At 44.6% G+C, this 24,888-nt stretch overlaps 1 protein-coding gene across 38 annotated transcripts in view; it reads left to right on the top strand.

Annotated features, from left to right (window-relative positions):
* The window catches only part of LOC118396320 (la-related protein 1-like), a 148,093-nt gene that overhangs the window by 87,961 nt on the left and 35,244 nt on the right, over positions 1 to 24,888 (top strand). For 35 of the 38 annotated variants that reach the window (XM_052465281.1, XM_052465279.1, XM_052465280.1 and 32 more), the window contains 6 exons: positions 7,725 to 7,795; positions 10,447 to 10,512; positions 11,691 to 11,771; positions 13,504 to 13,678; positions 17,799 to 17,933; positions 21,232 to 21,369. In XM_052465281.1, the coding sequence (XP_052321241.1) occupies positions 7,725 to 7,795; positions 10,447 to 10,512; positions 11,691 to 11,771; positions 13,504 to 13,678; positions 17,799 to 17,933; positions 21,232 to 21,369 (666 nt within the window). The remainder of the gene's footprint in view (positions 1 to 7,724; positions 7,796 to 10,446; positions 10,513 to 11,690; positions 11,772 to 13,503; positions 13,679 to 17,798; positions 17,934 to 21,231; positions 21,370 to 24,888) is intronic. The other 3 variants (XM_052465283.1, XM_052465290.1, XM_052465286.1) reach the window with 1 other exon arrangement.

Genomic DNA, 24,888 nt, shown 5'->3' with positions numbered 1-24,888 from the left:
AAATAGATCAAATAAAAAATATAAATCCTCCATAAATCTAAGCACAATACCCCATAATGACATAGTGAAAACGGCTTTGTACACATTTTTGCAAGTTGTTAAAAAAAACGGTACCTTATTTACATAAGTATTCAGACCCTTGTTTCGAAATTGAGCTCGGGTGCGTCCTGTTTCCATTGATTATCCTTGAAATGTTTCTACAACTTGACTGGACATGATTACAACTAAGCCATGAGGTCGAGGGAATTGTCCATAGAGCTCTGAGAGAGATCTAGGGAAGGGAACCAAAAAACTCTGCAGCATTGAAGGTTCCCAAGAACTGTGTCCTCCATTCTTAAATGGAAGAAGTTTGGAACCACCAATACTCTTCCTAACCCTGGACGCCCAGCCAAACTGAGCAATCGTGGGGGAAGAGCCTTGGTCAGGGAGGTGACCAGGAACTCAGTGGTCACTTTGACCATGAGAAACAAGATTCTCTGGTCTGATGAAGCCAAGATTGAACTGCTAGGTCTGAATGCTAAGATCTGGAGGAAACCAGGCACCATCCTTACGGTGAAGCATGGTGGTGGCAGCATCATGCTGTGGAGATGTGCCCATGTGCATACGTAGTTTACTACGAAACACAATTCCAGAGTTTGGTCCATGTTTAGAAAACAGTTAGTTGACGGGGCTTGTACAAGTAAGTTCAAGCTTTTCAATCCCTCTGACAGTATGGGTAACTGCATTACAGCAGGATCGTTTTACTGTCCTTCCCACAACCTCAGGCTGTGTCATTGCTCATGCCCTGGCTGTTTCCATTTTATTTTGTGGTTTCAGCATTATCTTTCTGAAGGTCATACTGGAAAACACCTTGAGTTCACAATCAGCATTGCTGATAAAATTCCTCCACTCCTTCTTAACCTATTTTTATCTTGGAAAGTTAATGTATAATCTGTTTATAGACCGGAGTACATACACATAGACTGCCTTGTTGCGGCAAGGAGGCTCTTGCCTCAAATCTGTAGCCTAGTTCAGCCATTCCCAATCTTTTTTTTGTGCCAGGGACCAGCAAGGCATGGCCGCCTTGTTCTCGCGACCGAGTTGGTAAACCATATAGACAATCGCTTTTTTTCTTTATAAAACAAGAAACTCTTCATTGATTTTGACTTTACTCTAAAAATAATGAACAATGTATTTACTTGGCTACTTCCATGGTTTGTCTGTGCTGTCTTCATGGGCAGTGTCTCTCTCTGGGCTGTCTGTAAATGACAAACAATAGAAATACGTGATCCATGTCTACGTCACCCGTGTTGAGAATATGGGGAACATATTGAAAATGCCTCTATCCACTCGGTCTCTCCAGACACCCGGCTTTTTCTTGAAAGCGGCAATTTTACCGTTTGCTTGGAAAATGTCACTTGCTCAGCCCTGCATGGATAGGTTGAGCAGCAGTCTCGTCGTTACCGATCCCAGAAACGGTCCCATCCTAATCCATGTCTTGTTATGTACTCGTTCAGAACACAGAACATTTCCCTTGCAGTTGTATTCTGAGGCAAATCTCTGCACCAAATAAATGATTCATATGAAGAGAATATATACAAAACGCGGGCATGTCAGTTGTCTCATCAAATTGGATTGTAAAACCAATTTGATGCGCAGGCTCTGTCTAAAACCTATGATTCAATATCATCGGCTATATCCTTGTTTCTATGCGTGACGATATCATTGTAAAGTTCGATTATGCAGATTTGTGTAGCAGCAGATGGGCCTAAAACCTCTTGGCTATGACCAGTTTATCAGCTATAGTGAAAGAAGCCTTGCACTTGGAAAACATTTTGAGAGAGTAAAGCATTTATGTTTGATTGGTTCTCTATTTGAATTTTTTTAGTTTAGCATTTTTGATGGCTTCATAGCATCATTGGCGAATCTGACATACCACACAGACCGGTTTTGGCGGGCAGCTGTCAAATCCAGGGAGAGCAAGGACGTGTGTGTGTTGTGTAGCTATACTTCATTAGTCTTTATACACTGCTCAAAAAAAAGTGAACACTAAAATAACACATCCTAGATCTGAATAAATGAAATATTCTTATTAAATAATTTCTTTACATAGTTGAATGTGCTGATGACAATCACACAAATTATCAATGGAAATCAAATGTATCAACCCATGGAGGTCTGGATTTGGAGTCACACTCAAAATTAAAGTGGAAAACCACACTACAGGCTGATCCAACTTTGATGTAATGTCCTTAAAACAAGTCAAAATGAGGTTCAGTAGTGTGTGTGGCCTCCACGTGCCTGTATGACCTCCCTACAACGCCTGTGCATGCTTCTGATGAGGTGGCGGATGGTCTCCTGAGGATCTCCTCCCAGACCTGGACTAAAACATCCGCCAACTCCTGGACAGTCTGTGGTGCAACGTGGCGTTGGTGGATGGAGCGAGACATGATGTCCCAGATGTGCTCAATTGGATTCAGGTCTGGGGAACGGGCGGGCCAGTCCATAGCATCAATGCCTTCCTCTTGCAGGACCTACTGACACACTCCAGCCACATGAGGTCTAGCATTGTCTTGCATTAGGAGGAACCCAGGGCCAACCGCACCAGCATATGGTCTCACAAGGGGTCTGAGGATCTCATCTTGGTACCTAATGGCAGTCAGGCTACCTCTGGCGAGCACATGGAGGGCTGTGCGGCCCCCCCAAAGAATTGCCACCCCACAGCATGACTGACCCACCGCCAAACCGGTCATGCTGGAGGATGTTGCAGGCAGCAGAACGTTCTCCACTGCGTCTCCAGACTCTGTCACGTCTGTCACGTGCTCAGTGTGAACCTGCTTTCATCTGTGAAGAGCACAGGGCGCTAGTGGCGAATTTGCCAATCTTGGTGTTCTCTGGCAAATGCCAAACGTCCTGCACGGTGTTGGGCTGTAAGCACAACCCCCACCTGTGGACGTCGGGCCCTCATACCACCCTCATGGAGTCTGTTTCTGACCGTTTGAGCAGACATGCACATTTGTGGCCTGCTGGAGGCCATTTTGCAGGGCTCTGGCAGTGCTCCTCCTGCTCCTCCTCGCACAAATGTGGAGGTAGCGGTCCTGCTGCTGGGTTGTTGCCCTCCTCCGGCCTCCTCCACGTCTCCTGATGTACTGGCCTGTCTCCTGGTAGCGCCTCCATGCTCTGGACACTACGCTGACAGATGCAGCAAACCTTCTTGCCACAGCTCGCATTGATGTCCCATCCTGGATGAGCTGCACTACCTGACTCCGTCTCATGCTACCACTAGAGTGAAAGCACCGCCAGCATTCAAAGTGACCAAAACATCAGCCAGGAAGCATAGGAATTGAAGTGGTCTGGTCACCACCTGCAGAAGCACTCCTTTATTGGGGGTGTCTTGCTAATTGCCTAAAATTGCCACCTGTTGTCTATTCCATTTGCACAACAGCATGTGAAATGTATTGTCAATCAGTGTTGCTTCCTAAGTGGACAGTTTGATTTCACAGAAGTGTGATTGACTTGGAGTTGCATTGTGTTTAAGTGTTCCCTTTATTTTTTGAGCAGTGTAGTTAGGCTGTCTTGCTGGCACAAGTTCTTGCAATAGGAAATTATTGTCATCAGCAATGGATGTAGCTTTTGGCACCTTACCCCGCCTAATAAATAGAGTTAGAGGAAAATATCTTGTCAGCACATGTCAATGAACAGAACTATCCCATCCCCCAAATCCCAATACGTTCCTGAAGAAAAATATGTATTATGATGGACAAGGGCAGTGGACCATTGCTTTGACAGCCAATCGCTTTGACTGTAGGACCCCATGTGGTATTTCTCACACAAATCATGTGGAAGTTGTTTCCAATATTACTGGAGCTATGTTTTTTTTTTTTTTTCGCAGTGGATTAGTTGCCATGTCGCGGGCCATTTCTAAACTACTCACAAGCCGCTATTTTTTGTTTTGATAACAAACAACATTACTAGCTAGCAACCTGAAATTGACCACTGAATGGGCTATGGTGAAATGTGGATTGCTCAGGAAAAACTGAAAATGCACTCAGCAAAAAGATGCTTCAAAGGTACACTGCGTATGGAAGGGTGGGGTGTGTATACTTGTGTGTGAGAGGATGTGCGTTAGAGTAAGAACTTTTCTGAACAATGCAGTAATCAATATCATAGTCAATAGTGTGAGAGAGAGTGTATAGGCCTATATGTGTGTGAAGTTATCTGAACAGAACCAAGTGTTTAGTGTATTCATACGTTTGGACAAGTTTTAAAACTCTTGTTCTTTGTCCATATAAAAAGTTGTCATATAGTCACACTCATTTAGAATGCCTGAAGCTTTAAAAGTACTTAAAGGTGTGTGTGAGGGAGAGACTGAGTGTGCGTGAGCTGTGCGCAAGTGTTAAACTTCAAAAACATTTGGTAAGAGGGAGTAGGCCTACTTAAGCATTGGGAGCATTAATAGCTGTAGTTATGTTAGTGACATTTGTGGTGTTTGTGATAAATTTGATTAAACCATTCTGATGTAGATGATTGTCTTTCGGTCCCTAACAGGCTGACCCCACACTGCTCGCGTAGTGTGCGTGAGCGTTGCAAAAATAAATGTAGGAATCTGTTATTCAATTATTGCACCCACACTGCTCGCGTGCATCAACGAGCGTATGCTTAGCCAAGGGCTAAAATAGAACTGCTTTCTGTTTCTGACGCAGATCGCGCTGCAAGTCCTGCCTCTCCCATTTCCTACAGTGAAATGCTTACTTACAGGCTCTAACCAATAGTGCAAAAAAAGGTGTTAAGTGAACAATAGGCAAGTAAAAAAATAAAACCGTAAAAAGACAGGCTATAAAGTAGCGAGGCTACATACAGACAGACACCTGTTCGGTTTATTGAGGTAGTATGTACATGTAGATATGGTTAAAGTGACTATGCTTATATGATGGACAGAGAGTAGCAGTAGCGTAAAAGTGGTTGGTGGGTGGCGGGACACAATGCAGATAGCCCGGTTAGCCAAATGCGGGAGCACTGGTTGGTCGGCCCATTTGAGGTAGTCATTTACAACTGCGACCAGGCCAAGATAAAGCAAAGCAGTGTGACACAAACAACAACACAGTTACACATTAAATAAACAAACAGTCAATTACACAGGAGAAAGTCTATATACATTGTGTGCAAATGAGGTAGGATAAGGGAGGCAATAAATAGGCCATAGTGGCAAAATTATTACAGTATGGCAAATTAAACACCGGGGTGATGTATGTGCAGACGATGAGTGTATAAGTAGCTGTACTGGGGTGCAAAGGAGCAGAATATATAACAATATGGTGATGAGGTAGTTGGGTGGGCTATTTACAGATTGGTGATGTACTGGTCCAGTGATCTGTGAGCTGCTCTGACAGCTGGTGCTTAAAGCTAGTGAGGTAGATAATTCTACAGCTTTAGTGATTTTTGCAATTTGTTCCAGTCATTGGCAGCAGAGAACTAGAAGTAAAGGTGGCCGAAGGAGGAATTGGCTTTGGGGGTGACCAGTGAAATATACCTGCTGGAGCGTGTGCTATGGATGGGTGTTGCTATGGTGACCAGTGACCTGAGATAAGTCGGCTTTACCTAGCAACGATTTATAGATGACCTGGAGCCTTTGTGTTTGGCGACGGATATGAAGCGAGGGCCAGCCAACGAGAGCATACAGGTCGCAGTGGTGGGTAGCATATGGGGCTTTGGTGACAAAATGGGTGGCACTGTGATAGACTACATCCAGTTTGCTGAGTAGTGTTGGGGGCTATTTTGTTAATGACATCAGCGAAGTCAAGGCTGTTGAGTCTGCCGATAAGAATGTGGTGATTGAAAGAGTCGAAAGCCTTTGCCAGGTCGATGTAAACAGCTGCACAGTATTTTCTCTTTTCGATGGCGGTTATGATATTGTCTAGGACCTTGAGCATGGCTGAGGTGCACCCATGACCAGCTCGGAAACCAGATTGCAGACAATCTGAACACTGATGGAGGAATTGTGCATTCCTGGTGTAACTCAGCAGTTGTTGCCTTCCTGTCCCGCAGGTGTGATGTTTGGATGTACCGATCCTGTGCAGGTGTTGTTACATGTGGTCTGCCACTGCGAGGACGATCGACTGTCCGTCCTGTCTCCCTGTAGCGCTGTCTTAGGTGTCTCACAGTACGGACATTGCAATTTATTGCCCTGGCCACATCTGCAGTCCTCATGCGTCCTTGAAGCATGCCTACTAAGGCAAGTTCACACAGATGAGCAGGGACCCTGGGCATCTTTCTTTTGGTGTTTTTCAGAGTCAGTAGAAATGCCTCTTTAGTGTCCTAAGTTTTCATAACTGTAACCTCAGTGTCTTAACGACCGTTCCACTGGTGCATGTTCATTAATTATGGTTCATTGAACAAGCATGGGAAACAGTGTTCAAACCCTTTACAATGAAGATCTGTGAAGTTATTTGGATTTTTACGAATTAACTTTGAAAGACAGGGTCCTGAAAAAGGGAAGTTTATTTTTTTGCTGAGTTGACATATCTTTTAACCTTTTTTTTTTTTGTTAATTGCGATTAACTAATGCCATTAACTCAAGTTTAATTATTTGTATCTTACACCACCATAATCCTATTACATGAAAGCAAATGGAGGCATTGCTACCAGTTGATAGGAAAATACACAGGGGAACACAATGTAATTGTTAAAACGTAATTGGCTGATGTTGGACATTTGACCATTTTTCGAAGTGAAAGTGAAGCTGAAATCATTTTGTTTATGGAGACTAGAAAAGTTTGGGTAAAAACCTTAAAGGAGAATTTTGGTCAAATTGCCTTGTGAATTTCACATCCACCATCTTGGAAATTAGTAGACAGCAGTGATGGCATGGTATTCTACGTGGACTCAGTGTCAGTGCCAGTGCATGTCCACAGTCACAGATGGTGTGACATACACTTTGTCTAATCAATAAAAGTACATTATTTAGGCACTTATACGACGTGCAACTCCAATATTAGGTGCTCTTAATGCTCTAGTTGTTTTAACGTAATAGCCTGACATGTTTTTTCGGCTCCGGTTTACTCAAAAGCCCGACAACGCAGTGTAGGCATAGACTATAGGCCTAATTTTTTATTGTTGTACATCTTTAATGTATTTATTCGGGTTCACAGTGCGGACCGAACCGAGGTCCCTGTACCTAACGTTTCGGTACGAATTACACCCCTAGTGAACGGTCAAGTGCAGTCAGTTCGCCACCAGTCCCAATTCAACGTAGCACAGTGCTTTCTTTTCACTGGCTCAGAACTTGTGCAGTTTCACAGGGCTCATACTTCAGACAGTCCCATGCCATTGCTTAGGCCCATATAAGGAGTTGACTGTGGCCAAATGACACCATATACTCCCTATATGGTGCACCATTTGACCTAGGCCCTAATGGAGGACTGAGGTTTATCAGCTAATTAGCGTGCAACAAACGTCTGAGATGTACGTTAATGTGGCGTTTGTGCACAAAATAACTATTAAAAAAATATGAAAAGGTAGTGCACTATATAGGGTGCCATTTGGGACACAGCTGTGGAACACAGATCCTCATTTCCTTCTATCAATGCCATGAGCATCGGACAGCCCCTCATTGACCCAATAACATATTCATTGTCTGTTCTGCTAGTGGAACTAAGAGGAGACAAATGTGATTACATGGTTCCATGTAGTTTTTGTTGATGGCTGTAGCAGACTGTTGATGTCCACCGTATTTCTTGTTTCCACAGAGCCGCCACCCACAACAGGCCCAGCCAAGGTGGTGAAGGCCCCAAACCCCCGGCCTCGGAGAGGAGAAAGGGTAACGTCGTCCTCCTGTTGGCCAAAATTGTGTGTGTGTGTGTGCCTGTGTGTACATCTGCGGCTATGCTTAGAAACAGTCCATGCTTCCTGGTATGCAAGTGGTAGTACTTGGGGAGTCTGTCAGATAAGGTGTATAAACACTCTAAAGCAGTGGTTCCCAAACTATGGGGTGTTTTTTTTTTAAGGAACTCGTAATACAAGGTGCATGTTGGAAATTGGGTAGTGCATCATCAGTTCCTCTTGTCATGTTAGTCATTGTATGCTGACCAGACCGCCCACACTCATGTTGGATTTTGTCCACCCACACCAGATGCCATCAGGACACGCAGCTTGAAATATCAAAAGGAACTCTGAACCAACTACATTCATTTGGGGACAGGTCAAAAAGCATGAAACATTTTGACAATTTAGCTAGCTAGCTAGCTAGCTTGCTGTTGCTAATTAATTTGTCCTGGGTTATAAACATTGGGTTGTTATTTTGCCTGAAATGCACAAGGTCCTCTACCCCGACAGTTAATCCACAGATAAAAGGGTCAACTGAGTTTGTTTCTAGTAATCTCTCCTCCTTCAGGCTTCTTCTTTGGAGTTTATGTGGCGGTTGACAACCAACTTTAAGGTGCATTACCACCACCAACTGGACTGGAGTGTGGACTTCAGTTCATCTTTCAATCACCCACGTGGGTATATGCTCCTAAAAACTAATGAGGAGATGGGAGAGGTAGGACTTGCTTCTCCCATCTAAAATAGAACCAAGTTCTATTTTCTCCACCAACAAGAGGGGTGTGAACAGTTTGTGTCATGAACAGTGCTTGTGCCAATGGAAATAGATATGGTACGGGATGTTCCCCAATGCTGGAAGGGGGGCCCCCCCGAGTGACATGAGAAGCCCTGTCTTCAACCTTTTCTTGCCCAAAGACCACCTCCCAGGCAAACCGGCGACCAAGGGACCCCTATCATACGTTAGCGAAACAAAATGGTCACTTGTCTTTTCTTATCATCAAGTGAATGTGAACTCTTGACAGCCTATTTTATTTAACCTTTAACCAGGTAAGACCCATTGAGGTTAAACACCTCTTTTGTGAGGGCGACCTATTAGCTGGAAAACACATTTTCTGCATTATACAGTGCATTCTAAAAGTATTCAGACCCCTTGACTTTTTCCAAATGTTACGTTACAGCAAAAATACTCAATCTACACACAATACCATACAATGACAAAGTAAAAACAGGTTTATACATTTTTGCAAATGTATTAAAAATAAAAAACATAAGTACTCAGAACCTTTGCTATGAGACTTGAAATTGAGCTCGGGTGCATCCTGATTCCATTGATCATCCTTTAATGTTTTTACAGCTTGATTGGAGTCCACCTGTGATAAATTAAATTGATTGAACATTATTTGGGAAGGCACACACCTGTCTATATAAGGTCCCACAGTTGACAGTGCATGTCAGAGCAAAATCCAAGCCATGATGTCGAAGGAATTACCCATAGAGCTCCCGAGACAGGATTGTGTTAAAGCACGCATCTGGGGAAGGGTACCACATTTTTTTGATGCAGCATTGTCCCCAAGAACAACGTGGCCTCCATTATTCTTAAATGGAAGAAGTTTGGCACCACCAAGACTCTTCCTAGAGCTGGCCCCCCAGCCAAACTGAGCTGCTTGGAGTTTGCCAAAAGGTACCTAAATGACCCTCAGACCTTGAGAAAGAAGATTCTCTGGTCTGATGCCAAGTGTCACCTGAATGCCAAGCGTCACGTCTGGAGGAAACCAGGCACCATCCCTACAGTGAAGCGTGGGGATGTTTTTGGGGATGTTTTTCAGCGGCAGGGACTGGGAGACTAGTCAGGATTGGCGTAAAGATGAACGGAGTAAAGTACAGAGATCCTTGATGAAAACCTGCTCCAGAGCGCTCAAGACCTCAGACTGGGGCAAAGGTTCACCTTCCAACAGGACAACGACCCTGAGCACACATTCAAGACAACTCAGGAGTGGCTTCGGGACAAGTCTCTGAATGTCCTTGAGTGACCCAGCCAGAGCCCGGACTTGAACCCAATCAAATATCTCTGGATAGACCTGAAAAAAGATGTGCAGCAACGCTCCCCATCCAACCTGACAGAGCCTGAGAGAATCTGCAGAGTAGAATGTGAGGGACTCTCCAAATACAGCTGTGCCAAGCTTGTAGGGTCATAACCAAGAAGACTCAAGGCTGTAATTGCCACCATAGGTGCTTCAACAAAGTACTGAGTAAAAGGTCTGAATATTTCATTTTTTTATTTCTAAAAACCAGTTATTCCTCTGTCATTATGGGCATTGTGTGTAAAAATAAATAAATGATATAGATTGAGGATTTTTATTCAAAGTGTGGAAAAAGGTCAAGGGTTCTGAATACTTTCCGAGCTGTAATTTGTTTTAGATTTGTATGTTGTAAATGAGGATTGTTTCTATTGGGCCACACCTTTGTTGATATGGTGAAGCTTTAATGTGATGAGCATAAAGACATGTTTGCATTCCAAATGGCACCCTATTTCCTATATACGGCACCCTATGGGCCCTAATCAAAAGTAGGGCACTGTGTATGGAATAGGGTGCCATTTGTGACAGAAGTGCTGAAGAGTCTGTTAAAATCCCTTGATATTCTTTTTAGGTTGGAGATTTTGGTGATGCTATGAAGTGGCCAACCCCCGGGGAGATTGCAACTAAAGAAACGCAGGTAAGTCAGTGCCCGGAGGTAATACTACTGACACACACACCACCCCCCAATGGCCAGTTGAGTAGGGCACAGTGCTGTTTGCAGTGGTAGTGAACACACAGCTCTTGTTTATTCAGTAGTCCCTTCAGGACTTCCGCAGGCTTAACAAGTCCCCCTCGCGTATCAATTAATAATACCTCTTAGAAACAGGATACTTTTTCTAGCGTCTCATTGGTAGGAAAACAACAGGGTGTGCAGGCCAGGCCGGGGGTTGTTTGAAGAACAACACAGAGTGGAGTCATGATGAGATGTAAATAAAGTTGGCGCTCTTTTCCCTCTGTTTATGACACTGATCTGGGTGTTCTGTGGCGTAATTGTAGTGTGCTTAGATGAGACTCAACTTGCTCTTTGTCTCTGAGGTCTTTCTGCTTAGCCTTAGTTAGCACACGGTATATCTACTTTAGGGTGCACACAGGGTGTTAATTTAGGTCCCAAATGGCACCCTATTCTCTACACGGTGTGAGAAAGTCTGTTTGAGAGAGCGCTTCACTACGGCCCTGAAGGTAGAAAAATCCACCTCCGTACCTCCTGCTATTCCGGGAGCTGTCGGCAACCAAACTTTCCAAACACAGCTAAATCAGTCAGTTACTCGACAGTGTTGGAACTGAGATTTTGGTATTGACATTTTTTAACTTTCCGTTTTAAAATAGGTTGCTATTTTTCCCAGAAAGGTACATGGGCTGTGAAGGTGTTGGTTAAATGTTGTTTTCGTAGTGTTTAGGTTTGTGAATGTAGTTTACTGTGTCCATGGTGTTATGAGTGGAGGGCCACAGAATGAGAATAGTGTTTAAAGTCCTGCCTATAGAATGATAGCACATTGTATAAAGTTCTGACAGCAAATTCTGTAGAATGATAGCACAATGTATAGCGTTCTGCCCAATGAATGACAGCAAATTCTGAAGAATGATTCAGAGCACATTTCATAAGCACTTTATGCAACCAATACAACTTCATAACAATGACTGATACCATACCATTTTAAATACACACTCCCATTACAAGGCATTGAACACACATCATCATCATCATCATAATCTGTCATTGTTGAAATGGCAAACATTTTCCTTCATGACGCAATCCTGTGATTGTGATTGCGCCCTTTTATCCTAAAAAGCCTCCCTTCTGTCCCATCTGCTCAGATTGAGGTTGTGAATCGGACTGTGTCATGCCCCATGCCCGTCAGGCAGATCAGAGAAGTGGGCTCCACACGGAGATCCCCAGTAAGTTCACCCTCCACAGGTACCTGGAGCAGCCTGGACTTGGAGTTTCCGGCCTCCTGGCTCCATATAACCTGAATGAAAACACAGGATACTTACTCACCAGGAGTTTAGTGGTATGGCCTGTTACCTGGAGTGATGTTAACCAATCTAAAGCTTGCTGGGGAATGAATAATAATATAGGGAGACTGTTGCACAGACTCTGACTAAGCCTACTCCTGGATTGAACTACCAATCAATGTTGACTCACCATGAACATGGTTTAGTCAAGTAGTTGTCGGAATGTGGGTCTGTGCAACCAGCTGTCTGGATGTCCAGAAGGAGTATAATGGTGGACTGGCCTGCTGCTGGGGTGAAATTGGCTTTATATTAGGTATTCACTCCTCAATGGCCGTTAACTTCCTATTTAGACTCTTGGTTTTCTGGTAGTTACTCATTTATGCTTAATGTGGACAGCGATTCTGTATCCAGTTAAAATGCAGGAAGTGTACAGTTCATCTTCTATTTGAGTGTGATTGTATGGGTTTGTATAGGGATTTAAGTTTCCATCAGATTAGAATGGATGTCCATGTAAGGCCCGAGTGCAGTGCGTCATTAGGGCTGTCCTTGCTAAATAGGTGACAGGGTTTTTTTATGGATTACTTTATTTGTCAAAGTAAAAAAACAACATCCCACCGCATATTTAAGTGAGTGTAGTAAGTGTGTGAAGCTAGAAAACAACTAACCTGTTCTTGCAAAACTAACCCTTCAACTGAATGCTTTTTAAAAGTTCCCCAGAAGAGGAGTTATTTAGATGAGTGGAAGTGTTACCTGAGGGAGTGAGCTCAAACATCAAGTGAACTAAACTTGCATTTGATTTGACCATGTCACACACTTCATAATATATGCCATTTAGCAGATGCTTTTATCCAAAGCGACTTACAGTCATGTGTGCATACATTCTACGTATGGGTGGTCCCGGGAATCGAACCCACTACACTGGCGTTACAAGCGCCATGCTCTACCAACTGAGCTACAGAAGGACCACTTCATGACGAGCAAAAAATGATTGTACACACAGGATCTGCAACTGTCTGTAGGCAGCTCTCTGTGTGTGCATCCTGTCTGGATCTTATCCACTTCATACCACCAATGACTTCAGTGATGAACCCTATGGGCCCTGTTCAAAATGAGTGCATTATATAGTGGATGTGGTGCTATTTGGAGCACAACCTTTAATTAAATAGTCTGGCCATCTATATGGCCCATGTCACTCACCAGTCACTTGTCTTAACCCCAGGACTGGCTGTGTCCATGAGTGACAGCAATAATGAATAGAATGGGATTTCTGTGCTTAGTTGGTTTCCTTTCCCATGCACAATTGAGTTGCACATTAAGAGCACTACAGTGGGAATCCTAACTTCCACCTCTGTCAGATTTTCACTTTGTCATGCTTTGATGTCAAAGCATGACAAAGTGAAAATGTGACTTAAATGGAAGTAAGGATTTGCCCCAAATGATGATGGCTCATGTGCAACTCCAGTAGTCAGGTCAGTCTGAGTGTACGGTGGGTGAGTGTGACCAGTGACCAGCAGCCTTCGTGTTTGTACCATATTCCCTATTTAGCACATCTCTTTTGACCAGTGCCCATATAAAGGATATGGTGCCATTTGGGACGCACCATAACTGATGCTCTTAAACCTGGGTGGTAAAACTGCTGTGATATTGTACCCTGTGTTAACTAACCTACCCCCAGGCCCCCAAGAAGCCTGTGGTGAAGAAAGAGTTGAAGGAGAAGCGGGACACCAACGAGGAGGGCAAGGAGAACCAGAATGCGAAGTCAGACGACTCTGGAGAGGAGAAGAACGGCGACGAGGACTCTCAGAAGAACAGCGACGAGGACTCTCAGAAGAACGGACAGAAGAAGAAAGGTGCGTTCCTTTACTTGACCTTTTCTTTTTAATGACAGAACGTGTGAAAAAACGGCACTTTTGTACAAGTGACTCGTTTCAGGAAACTGTCCCATGTCACTACTTTGCCAGAGGCCTTCTGGAACATGTGATTTTTCATGTGCCTTAATAACAAACTTGTATGCCATCTGTAAATATGAATAAAATGGTTACGAGCGTAGTTGGTTTAGCCACGGAAAAAGACCGGAACCTTCCCGCTAGATTGGCTGAGATAATGGATGGGCTGGAAATGCCGAGAGATGATTTTCGATTGGTCTGCCATGTAGTACGCTCCTGTCTATAATGAGCTGCTTTGTGTGTGTAGGTAATCCTTTCTAACGCAGATTTCTCTGGAAGATGGCTCTCCACTTTCTGGAGGACAGAGTATTGAAATTATTGGAGTACCCAGTGGAAGCAGAGTATGATGGCTAAGGAGATGGAGAAAATTCAGGCATTTGATTGTGAATGCTGAGGGAGGTCAAAGCGATCACAGAAGGCTATTGTAAAACACCTGTCTCTGGATTGCATCTTCAAACTAAGGGCAACCATGGTATCTATGACAGAGGGAGAAGCGTTCATCCAACGTTTACGGATAAGAGTCGAGCGAGCTACATTTTCAAATATTATACATATCTAATTTCATCAGGAAGCTGTTTTCATTGCAATTTCAAATCAAATTTTATTTGTCACATACACATGGTTAGCTGATGTTAATGCGAGTGTAGCGAAATGCATGTGCTTCTAGTTCTGACAATGCAGTAATAACCAACAAGTAATCTAACTAACAATTCCAAAACTACTGTCTTATACACACAAGTGTAAGGGGATAAAGAATATGTACCTAAAAAATATATGAATGAGTGATGGTACAGAGCAGCATAGGCAAGATGCAGTAGATGGTATCGAGTACAGTATATACATATGAGTATGTATACAAAGTGGCATAGTTAAAGTGGCTAGTGATACATGTATTATATGATAAAGATGATATAGAGTACAGTATATACGTATACATATGAGATGAATAATGTAGGGTATGTAAACATTATATTAGGTAGCATTGTTTAAAGTGGCTAGTGATATATTTTACATTTCCCATCAATTCCCATTATTAAAGTGGCTGGAGTTGTGTGTCAGTGTGTTTGTTGGGAGCAGCCACTCAATGTTAGTGGTGGCTGTTTAACAGTCTGATGGCCTTGAGATAGAAGCTGTTTTTCAGTCTCTCAGTCCCAGCTTTGATGCACCTGTACTGACCTTGCCTTCTGGATGATAGCGGCGTGAACAGGCAGTGGCTCGGGTGGTTGTTGTCCTTGATGATCTTTATGGCCTTCCTGTAACATCGGTTGGTGTAGGTGTCCTGGAGGGCAGGTAGTTTGCCCCCGGTGATGCGTTGTGCAGACCTCACTACCCTCTGGAGAGCCTTACGGTTGTGGGCGGAGCAGTTGCTGTACCAGGCGGTGATACAGCCCGCCAGGATGCTCTCGATTGTGCATCTAGAAGTTTGAGTGCTTTTGGTGACAAGCCAAATTTCTTCAGCCTCCTGAGGTTGAAGAGGCGCTGCTGCGCCTTCTTCAAATCAAATTTATTTATATAGCCCTTCGTACATCAGCTGATATCTCAAAGTGCTGTACAGAAACCCAGCCTAAAACCCCAAACAGCAAACAATGCAGGTGTAAAAGCACGGTGGCTAGGAAAAACTCCCTAGAAAGGATGCTGTCTGTGTGGGTGGACCAATTCAGTTGGTCTGTGATGTGTATGACGAGGATCTTAACTTGCTACCCTCTCCACTACTGTTCCATCGATGTGGATAGGGGGTGTTCCCTCTGCTGTTTCCTGAAGTCCACAATCATCTCCTTAGTTTTGTTGACGTTGAGTGTGAGGTCATTTTCCTGACACCACACTCCGAGGGCCCTCACCTCCTCCCTGTAGGCAGTCTCGTCGTTGTTGGTAATCAAGCCTACCACTGTTGTGTCGTCCGCAAACTTGATGATTGAGTTGGAGGCGTGCGTGGCCACGCAGTCGTGGGTGGACAGGGAGTACAGGAGAGGGCTCAGAACGCACCCTTGTGGGGGCCCCGTGTTGAGGATCAGCGGGGAGGAGATGTTGTTGCCTACCATCACCACCTGGGGGCGGCCCGTCAGGAAGTCCAGTACCCAGTTGCACAGGGCGGGGTCGAGACCCAGGGTCTCGAGCTTGATGACGAGCTTGGAGGGTACTATGGTGTTGAATGCCGAGCTGTAGTCGATGAACAGCATTCTCACATCGGTATTCTTCTTGTCCAGATGGGTTAGGGCAGTGTGCAGTGTGGTTGAGATTGCATCGTCTGTGGACCTATTTGGGCGGTAAGCAAATTGGAGTGGGTCTAGGGTGTCAGGTAGGGTGGAGGTGATATGGTCCTTGACTAGTCTCTCAAAGCACTTCATGATGACTGAAGTGAGTGCTACGGGGCGGTAGTCGTTTAGCTCAGTTAGCTTAGCTTTCTTGGGAACAGGAACAATGGTGGCCCTCTTGAAGCATGTGGGAACAGTAGACTGGGATAGGGATTGATTGAATATGTCCGTAAACACACCAGCCAGCTGGTCTGCGCATGCTCTGAGGGCGCGGCTGGGGATGCAGTCTGGGCCTGCAGCCTTGCGAGGGTCAACACGTTTAAATGTTTTACTCCCCTCGGCTGCAGTGAAGTAGAGGCCGCATGTTTTGGTTGCAGGCCTTGTCAGTGGCACTGTATTGTCCTCAAAGCGGGAAAAAAAATGATTTAGTCTGCCTGGGAGCAAGACATCCTGGTCCGTGACGGGGCTGGTTTTCATTTTGTAATCCGTGATTGACTGTAGACCCTGCCACATGCCTCTTGTGTCTGAGCCGTTGAATTGAGATTCTACTTTGTCTCTATACTGACGCTTAGCTTGTTTGATTGCCTTGCGGAGGGAATAGCTACACTGTTTGTATTCGGTCATATTTCCGGTCGCCTTGTCCTGATTAAAAGCAGTGGTTCGCACTTTCAGTTTCACGCAAATGCTGCCATCATGGAGAAACCAGCTGGCTGCACCGACTCCGACAGCTTCTCTCCAGTGAGCCATGTTTCCGTGAAGCAAAGAACGTTAGTCTGATGTCCCTCTGGAATGCTACCCTTGCTCGGATTTCATCAACATTGTTGTCAAGAGACTGGACATTGGCGAGAAGTATACTGGGGAGTGGTGCACGATGAGCCCGTCTCCGGAGTCTGACCAGAAGACCGCTACGTTTCCCTCTTTTACGAAGTCGCTCTCTTGCTCTTTCTCTCTTGCTCTCTTGCTCTTTCTCTCTTGCTTTCTTTCGCGCTGTCTCGCTCTCTTTCGCGCTGTCTCGCTCTCTTTCGCGCTGTCTCGCTCTCTTTCGCGCTGTCTCGCTCTCTTTCGCGCTGTCTCGCTCTCTTTCGCGCTGTCTCGCTCTCTTTCGCGCTGTCTCGCTCTCTTTCGCGCTGTCTCGCTCTCTTTCGCGCTGTCTCGCTCTCTTTCGCGCTGTCTCGCTCTCTTTCGCGCTGTCTCGCTCTCTTTCGCGCTGTCTCGCTCTCTTTCGCGCTGTCTCGCTCTCTTTCGCGCTGTAAAAGTGGTCAGAAATATAGTAACGTGCAGACACCCCCCCCAAAAAAAACACTTTAGTAAAAATACTTGAAAATACTACTTAATAAGTACTTTACACCTGTGCACACACTCCACTAACAGACCACTGACACAGCCTGCTGGCCATCATGGGGAGCTACATATTAGACTGAATAGCTTTTTGGGGTGGGTTTATATCAACCAAGTAAAACGTGAGGTATTTATTTTGGGTGTTTTTTCTCACCTCTCAATAGGATTAGAATTCCCATTCACAATCCCAGCCGTGAAACCTTTTAAACTTTAATTGGTCGAGCACAATAAGTTACTGTGCTGCTCTCATTCCCCTTACACACATCAACTAGTTTCATACTATCCCTCCCTGCCTGCCTGCATTTCACTGCAGAAAGGGACTCTTGGTCTTGGACAACAAAAAAACACCAACAAAATAACTACATTGTGGTACATTGTGGAAATGTGGCAGACAGGCGACTCCCTAACGGTATTGTTTTTGTGTGTTTTTGTAGGAAACAAGCATAGGTGGGTGCCGCTGATGATGGAGGTGAAGTCTGAGGGACCCAGAGAACGCTCGGCCTCAAGGAACAACACCCGTCAGAACGAGGTGCCCAGGATGCCTCCCAACAGGAAGAACGACCTCCGAGGTGAGTGTCATCTCCCATCGCCAACCTGACCTCTTATGGCAGCCTATGCCCTATGTAGTGCACTACATTTGACCTGTGTCCATAGGGAATTTACAAGTAGCTGCCAAAATAAAGGAAACACCAACAGTGTCTTACTAGGGCGTTGGCCACCACAAGCCGCCCGAACAGCTTCAATGTGCCTTGGCATAGATTCTACAAGCTTCTGTAACTATATTGGAGGGATGCGATGCCATTCTTCCGTGAGGAATTCTATAAATGGGTTTTTGTTGATGGTGGTGGAAACCGCGGTCTCAGGCGCCGCTCCAGAATCTCCCTTGTGTGTTCAATTTGGCTGAGATCTGGTGACTGACACACACACACCAGGGTTCCTGTTAGAGAAATGTTGCACCAGAAAGATTTTAATTGCCCGTAACACATTATGGATTCCACCCACGGTGCTCAGAATAAAGTAGAACATTTCTTATACCAACATAATAGGTTTTATGGAAAAGCAAAACATTCCCTGTGGTCTTCATCCCTGGTATAAATCATGAATTAATATAATTTCAATTTAAAAAACCTTTGTCCTAGAAGAATAAATCGCCTACGCAGTGTTAGGTGCTAATAGTAAGAGTAAACTCGACGGACTCTTGCACTCACTGTATATAGACTTTCTTTTATTTCTATTGTGTTATTGACTGTACAGTTGTTTACTCCATGTGTAACTCTGTTTCTGTAGCACTGCTTTGCTTTATCTCGGCCAGGTCGCAGTTGTAAATGAGAACTTGTTCTCCACTGTCCTACCTGGTTAAATAAAGGTGAAATAAAAACTGTAAAAAATAAAAAGTTTTACCAAATTTATTCTTCCCAGAGGATCAATACAGCTGCATTAGACAAAACTCTTTTCACACAAGCAGTGATATTTAACCCTTCCTCCTAGGCTGTCTCCTCCTACACATCTGAACAAGCACTGATATTTAACCCTTCCTCCCAGGCTGAGTCTCCTCCTACACATCTGAACAAGCAGTGATATTTAACCCTTCCTCCTAGGCTGAGTCTCCTCCTACACATCTGAACAAGCAGTGATATTTAACCCTTCCTCCCAGGCTGAGTCTCCTCCTACACATCTGAACAAGCACTGATATTTAACCCTTCCTCCTAGGCTGTCTCCTCCTACACATCTGAACAAGCAGTGATATTTAACCCTTCCTCCCAGGCTGAGTCTCCTCCTACACATCTGAACAAGCAGTGATATTTAACCCTTCCTCCTAGGCTGTCTCCTCCTACACATCTGAACAAGCACTGATATTTAACCCTTCCTCCCAGGCTGAGTCTCCTCCTACACATCTGAACAAGCAGTGATATTTAACCCTTCCTCCCAGGCTGAGTCTCCTCCTACACATCTGAACAAGCAGTGATATTTAACCCTTCCTCCCAGGCTGAGTCTCCTCCTACACATCTGAACAAGCACTGATATTTAACCCTTCCTCCTAGGCTGTCTCCTCCTACACATCTGAACAAGCACTGATATTTAACCCTTCCTCCCAGGCTGAGTCTCCTCCTACACATCTGAACAAGCAGTGATATTTAACCCTTCCTCCCAGGCTGAGTCTCCTCCTACACATCTGAACAAGCACTGATATTTAACCCTTCCTCCTAGGCTGTCTCCTCCTACACATCTGAACAAGCAGTGATATTTAACCCTTCCTCCCAGGCTGAGTCTCCTCCTACACATCTGAACAAGCAGTGATATTTAACCCTTCCTCCTAGGCTGTCTCCTCCTACACATCTGAACAAGCACTGATATTTAACCCTTCCTCCCAGGCTGAGTCTCCTCCTACACATCTGAACAAGCAGTGATATTTAACCCTTCCTCCCAGGCTGAGTCTCCTCCTACACATCTGAACAAGCACTGATATTTAACCCTTCCTCCCAGGCTGAGTCTCCTCCTACACATCTGAACAAGCACTGATATTTAACCCTTCCGCCCAGGCTGAGTCTCCTCCTACACATCTGAACAGCCGATGTAAACTCAGCAAAAAAAGAAACCTCCCTTTTCAGGACCCTGTCTTTCAAAGAAAATTAGTAAAAATCCAAAAAACTTCACAGATCTACATTATAAAGGGTTTAAACACTGTTTCCCATGCTTGTTCAATGAACCATAAACAATGAATGAAAATGCACCTGTGGAACGGTAAATGAGGAGATGCACTGCAGTACTTAATGCAGCTGGTGGCCACACCAGATATGGACTGTTACTCTTGATTTTGACTCCCCTGTTTTTTTTGGGACACATTATTCCATTTCTGTTAGTCACATGTCTGTGGAACATGTTCAGTCTGTCTGTTGTTGAATCTTGTGTTCATACAAATATTTACACGTTACGTTTTCTGAAAATAATCGTTGACAGTGCGTGAACGTTTCTTTTTTTGCTTTGTTTATCTTGACTGCTAGGCAGGTCACTTAGTGATACGCGCCGTAAACTGTTATTTCTCCCTTTGTACACGGGGACATTGTCATACTGAAACAGGAAAGGGCCTTCCTCAAACTGTTGCCACAAAGTTAAAAGCACAGAATTGTCTAGTATGTAATTGTATGCTATAGTGTTCCGTTTTTTAAGGGGCCTAGCCCGAACCATGAAAAACAGCCACCTACCATTATTCCTTCTCTACCAAACTTTACAGTTGGCACTATGCATTCGGGCAGGTAGCTTTCCCAGATACGTCCGTCAGACTGCCAGATGGTGAAGCGCGATCCACTGATCCAGAGTCCAATGGTGGCGAGCTTTACACCACTCCAGCCGACACTTGGCATTGCGCATGATGATCTTCGGTTTGTGTGCGGCTGCTCAGCCATGGAAACCCATTTCATGAAGCTTCTGACGAACAGTTATTGTGTTGACGTTGCTTCCAGAGGCAGTTTGGAACTCTGTAGTGAGTGTTGCAACCGAGGACAGAAGATTTTTATGTGCTTTTGCACTCGGTGGTCCCGTTCTGTGAGCTTTTGTGGCCTACCACTTTGCTGCTGAACCTTTGTTGCCCCTACACGTTTCCAGTTCACAATAACAGCACTTACAGTTGACCAGGGCAGTTCAAGCAGGTCAGAAATTTTACAAACTGACTTGTTGGAAAGGTGGCATCCTATGACAGTGCCATGATGAAAGGCACTGAGCTTTTCAGAAAGGCCATTCTACTGCCAATGTTTGTCTTTGGCAATTGCATGGCTTTGTCTTTGATTTTAAACACCTTTTAGCAATGTGTGCCTGAAATGGCTGAAATCACACACATTTTTGTATATATAGTATATTTTATGTTCTCAGACTGGTACAGAGGGAAGTCTGAGCGTGATTGGAGTGACGACCATGATGAGGTGTCCAGCGTGAGGAGCGAGGGTGCTCCCTTCCGTGCCGGGTTCCGGGGTCGTGGCAGGGGCCGGGGACGAGGCAGAGGTTCCAGAGGTAAGCAAAAAAACAAATTATAATCTCCCCCCAAAAATGCATTACCATGCAAATGGTCAAAGTCATATCATATTGTAACTATACTGAACAAAATTAAAAACGCAACATGCAACAATTGTCGCAGTTCATTTAAGGAAGTTAGTCAATAGAAATAGAGGCCCTAATTTCACATGACTGGGCAGGGGTGCAGCCATGGGTGGGCCTTGGAGACCGGTTGGATGTACTGCCAAAATCTCTCAAATGACATTGGAGACAATTTCACTACCATAAACTAACATTCAATTCTCTGGAACAGCTCTGGTGGACATTCCTGTAGTCAGCATGCCAATCGCACGCTCTGTGGCATTGTGCTGTGTGACAAAACTGCTCATTTTAAAGTGGCCTTTTTTTATTGTCCCAAGCACAAGGTGCATCTGTGTAATAATTATGCTGTTCGGCTTCACAAAATGCGATGAGCTTTTTGTGTGTATGGAACATTTCTGTGGTGTTTTATTTCAGTTCATGAAACATGTGACCAACACTTTACATGTTGTGTTTCTATTTGTATTCAGTTTAGTTGGATACAGTCGACTCACATCTACTGAACTGTTCAGTACAATTCACCTGTCTCCATTCTCTTGTATTTTTACCTACATGATAACCGAGATCTCAATGAAATCTAAGATCTTAATGATTGAATACAAGGAATGTCCTAAGCTATAGCATTTTTCAGGAGTACACTGTAGAAAGTAACATATTACCCTAAAGATTTCAAACTCCATTTGAGGGGTTCAATTCAGTCCTTTATTTGAACAAACCTACATCTTCGCTGGTGTAGCGCTATAGGTCCGAAGTATTTTTTTTGCTATTTTCACAGCGGCAGCTATGAGCATAATATTTGGCGGTGGCACGAAAGGGCTGGATTTTGAGTAATAACTAAATTATAAGTGTGACGAGGGCTTGGCCATTCACTGGCCAATCAAGGCTTTCCATTGCTTAATACTGCATGCGGTTATCTTAACTTCTGTAGGTTATTGACAATCTATGCGTTTTCATAAACTCCAATCTGAATTGGGGCACAGAGTTCTTGTCCTTGTGGATTGACACTACAGTTTATTAAATGGCATGGGCTACAGTAAAGAATAATAGCAACAGTAAAAGAGCCAGGACACAAGCCAAGTGACTCAGCCGATCTCCTGTGATTACCTTTTAGTTAGCATTCTTTGTTTTAGCCAAGGCCAGTGTGCGTCCTTCAGAAATCCCACACTCTTGGTTAACACAATTGTCAAGCCATACAGTGTGCTGTGCCATTCCTGCTCTGAGAATCAGCCTCATTAAACTACCTCAACTGGAATCCTACTGGTCTGCCATCTATGCCCTTACAAGCACCTGGGAGAGAATATTTAACCTTTTATTTAACTAGGCAAGTCGGTTAAGAACAAATTCTTATTTACAATGACAGCCTACCCAAACCCTAACCTGGACGACACTGGGCCAATAGTGCACTGCCCTGTGGGACTTCCAATCACGGCCTGTTGTGATAAAGCCTGTAATTGAACCAGGGTCTGTAGTGACGCCTCTAGCACTGAGATGCAGTGACCGCTGAGCCACTCGGGAGCCCAGATATACAGTCCAGCAGGTCCTCCTCCACTACATTGTGGTCCATTCGAGACGGATCTTAAGTGCTTTTCCCCGGTGCAAGGTGCAAGACTACTACGTGAGTGAGGCTTTCACACATCCAGCAGTTCGTTCGACGCATCAGACACGGCCACCACAGCATCTACAAGATTGCGAGGTAGTCTATGTGAGCCATACACGGCATACTTCACCACACCATAGCACAGCACCGTATGATGTAAATGGTCAAGAAGAGGAGTGGTATTTTCATCATGAAGGAGCGGCAAAGATGACCCCCTTCACCTTGTCACATGCAACCTCATCCACTCGCCAGGTTCAATGGGATGCTGGCTCAGAGAGGGATCAGAGCCATCACTGGACGGTATGGGTTAGAATCCCAGCTAGCCCACAGCCTGCAGAGAAAAAGAGAACACATGGAGGTAAGCAGAGAAGCCCCCACACCCTACCCTTACCGGGAACACAGGAAGCTGCCAACAGCTTTCCAAGCAGAGCTAGAGGAGATCCGGAAAGAGAACCAGAAGCTGCGTATATATATCCATCAAATGTATTTATGAAGACCTTCTTACATCAGCTGATGTCACAAAGTGCTTTACAGAAACCCAGCCTAAAACCTCAAACGGCAAGCAATGCATGTGTAGAAGCATGGTGGCTAGGAAAAACTCCCTAGAAAGGCCAGAACCTAGGAAGAAACCTTGAGAGGAACCAGGCTATGAGGAGTGGCCAGTCTGGCTGTGCTGGGTAACGATTATAACAGATCATGGCCAAGATGTTCAAATGTTCATGGATGACCAGCAGGGTCAAATAATAATAATAATAATAATAATAATAATAATCACAGTGGTTGTAGAGGGTGCAACAGGTCAGCACTTCAGGGTGAATGTCAGTTGGCTTTTCACAGCCGATCATTCAGAGTATATCTACCGCTCCTGCTGTCTCTAGAGTTGAAAACAGCAGGTCTGAGACGGGTAGCACATCCGGTGAACAGGTCAGGGTTCCATAGCCTCAGGCAGAACAGTTGAAACTGGAACAGCAGCATGGCCAGGTGGACTGGGGACAGCAAGGAGTCATCAGGCCAGGTAGTCCTGAGGCATGGTCCTAGGGCTCAGGTCATCAGAGAGAAAGAGAATTAGAGAAAGCATACTTAAATTCACACAGGACACCGGATATCTCAACTAGCCGTAGAGCGAGAATTCGCAGAGGTTCATGGCATTAAACACGGAATGGGGAAGCGTGTGGATAAGGTCAAAAGTCTACTCAGCAACAGTCTGGCCCCAATGTACGAATTGAGTCCGTTTTCCCAGTCCACCTCATTCCCCCAGTTGAGCTAGAGGAAGAGCTCAGCGAGGAGTACGATAACGACGAGTTAGAGCAGCCAGCGTAAGAACAAGTAGTAGACCTTCTGGACAAGATGAGTGAGCTCAGTCATGAGGGATCAGGCTTCTTCCGCTGCTGCTAAGCAGAGTAGACCGGCATCAGTAGTCAAGTATCCAGGCAACCCTCCATGAGAGGCTACACCTTCGCCATGTCTCAGAGTAAAGTTACCACCCTGATGGGGACTGTAGCCTACCTCCTCACCAGGCCAGTGTTGCACCTTCACACTTTTCGACACCATTGATTTTACAATGTTAATTGTTCTGACAGTTTTATTATTCGGATAAAACATTTCATTAGCCTCAAAGTCACTCTTAAAGGCATCTAAGTGGGTATGCTGAACCTATATTGTGCAAGAAAAAATCTTATGAACTCTTTAGGTTTTGTTAACGTGCTGTCAGTCAATAAACTGGTTACATTTCCAAAATCGCCTTTGTGGAAAATCATGAATTGTTATATGGAGCACTATCAGCTGGATGGTTCGAGAGCATTCGATCCTCTGTAGAACAATACTGTTGAATGGAGCTTCGC

Source organism: Oncorhynchus keta, chromosome 17 (assembly GCF_023373465.1).
Source record: "Oncorhynchus keta strain PuntledgeMale-10-30-2019 chromosome 17, Oket_V2, whole genome shotgun sequence".
Taxonomy (NCBI): domain Eukaryota; kingdom Metazoa; phylum Chordata; class Actinopteri; order Salmoniformes; family Salmonidae; genus Oncorhynchus; species Oncorhynchus keta.
Note: the sequence above shows the minus strand (reverse complement) of the source record. Positions and strands in the feature narration are given on the sequence as shown.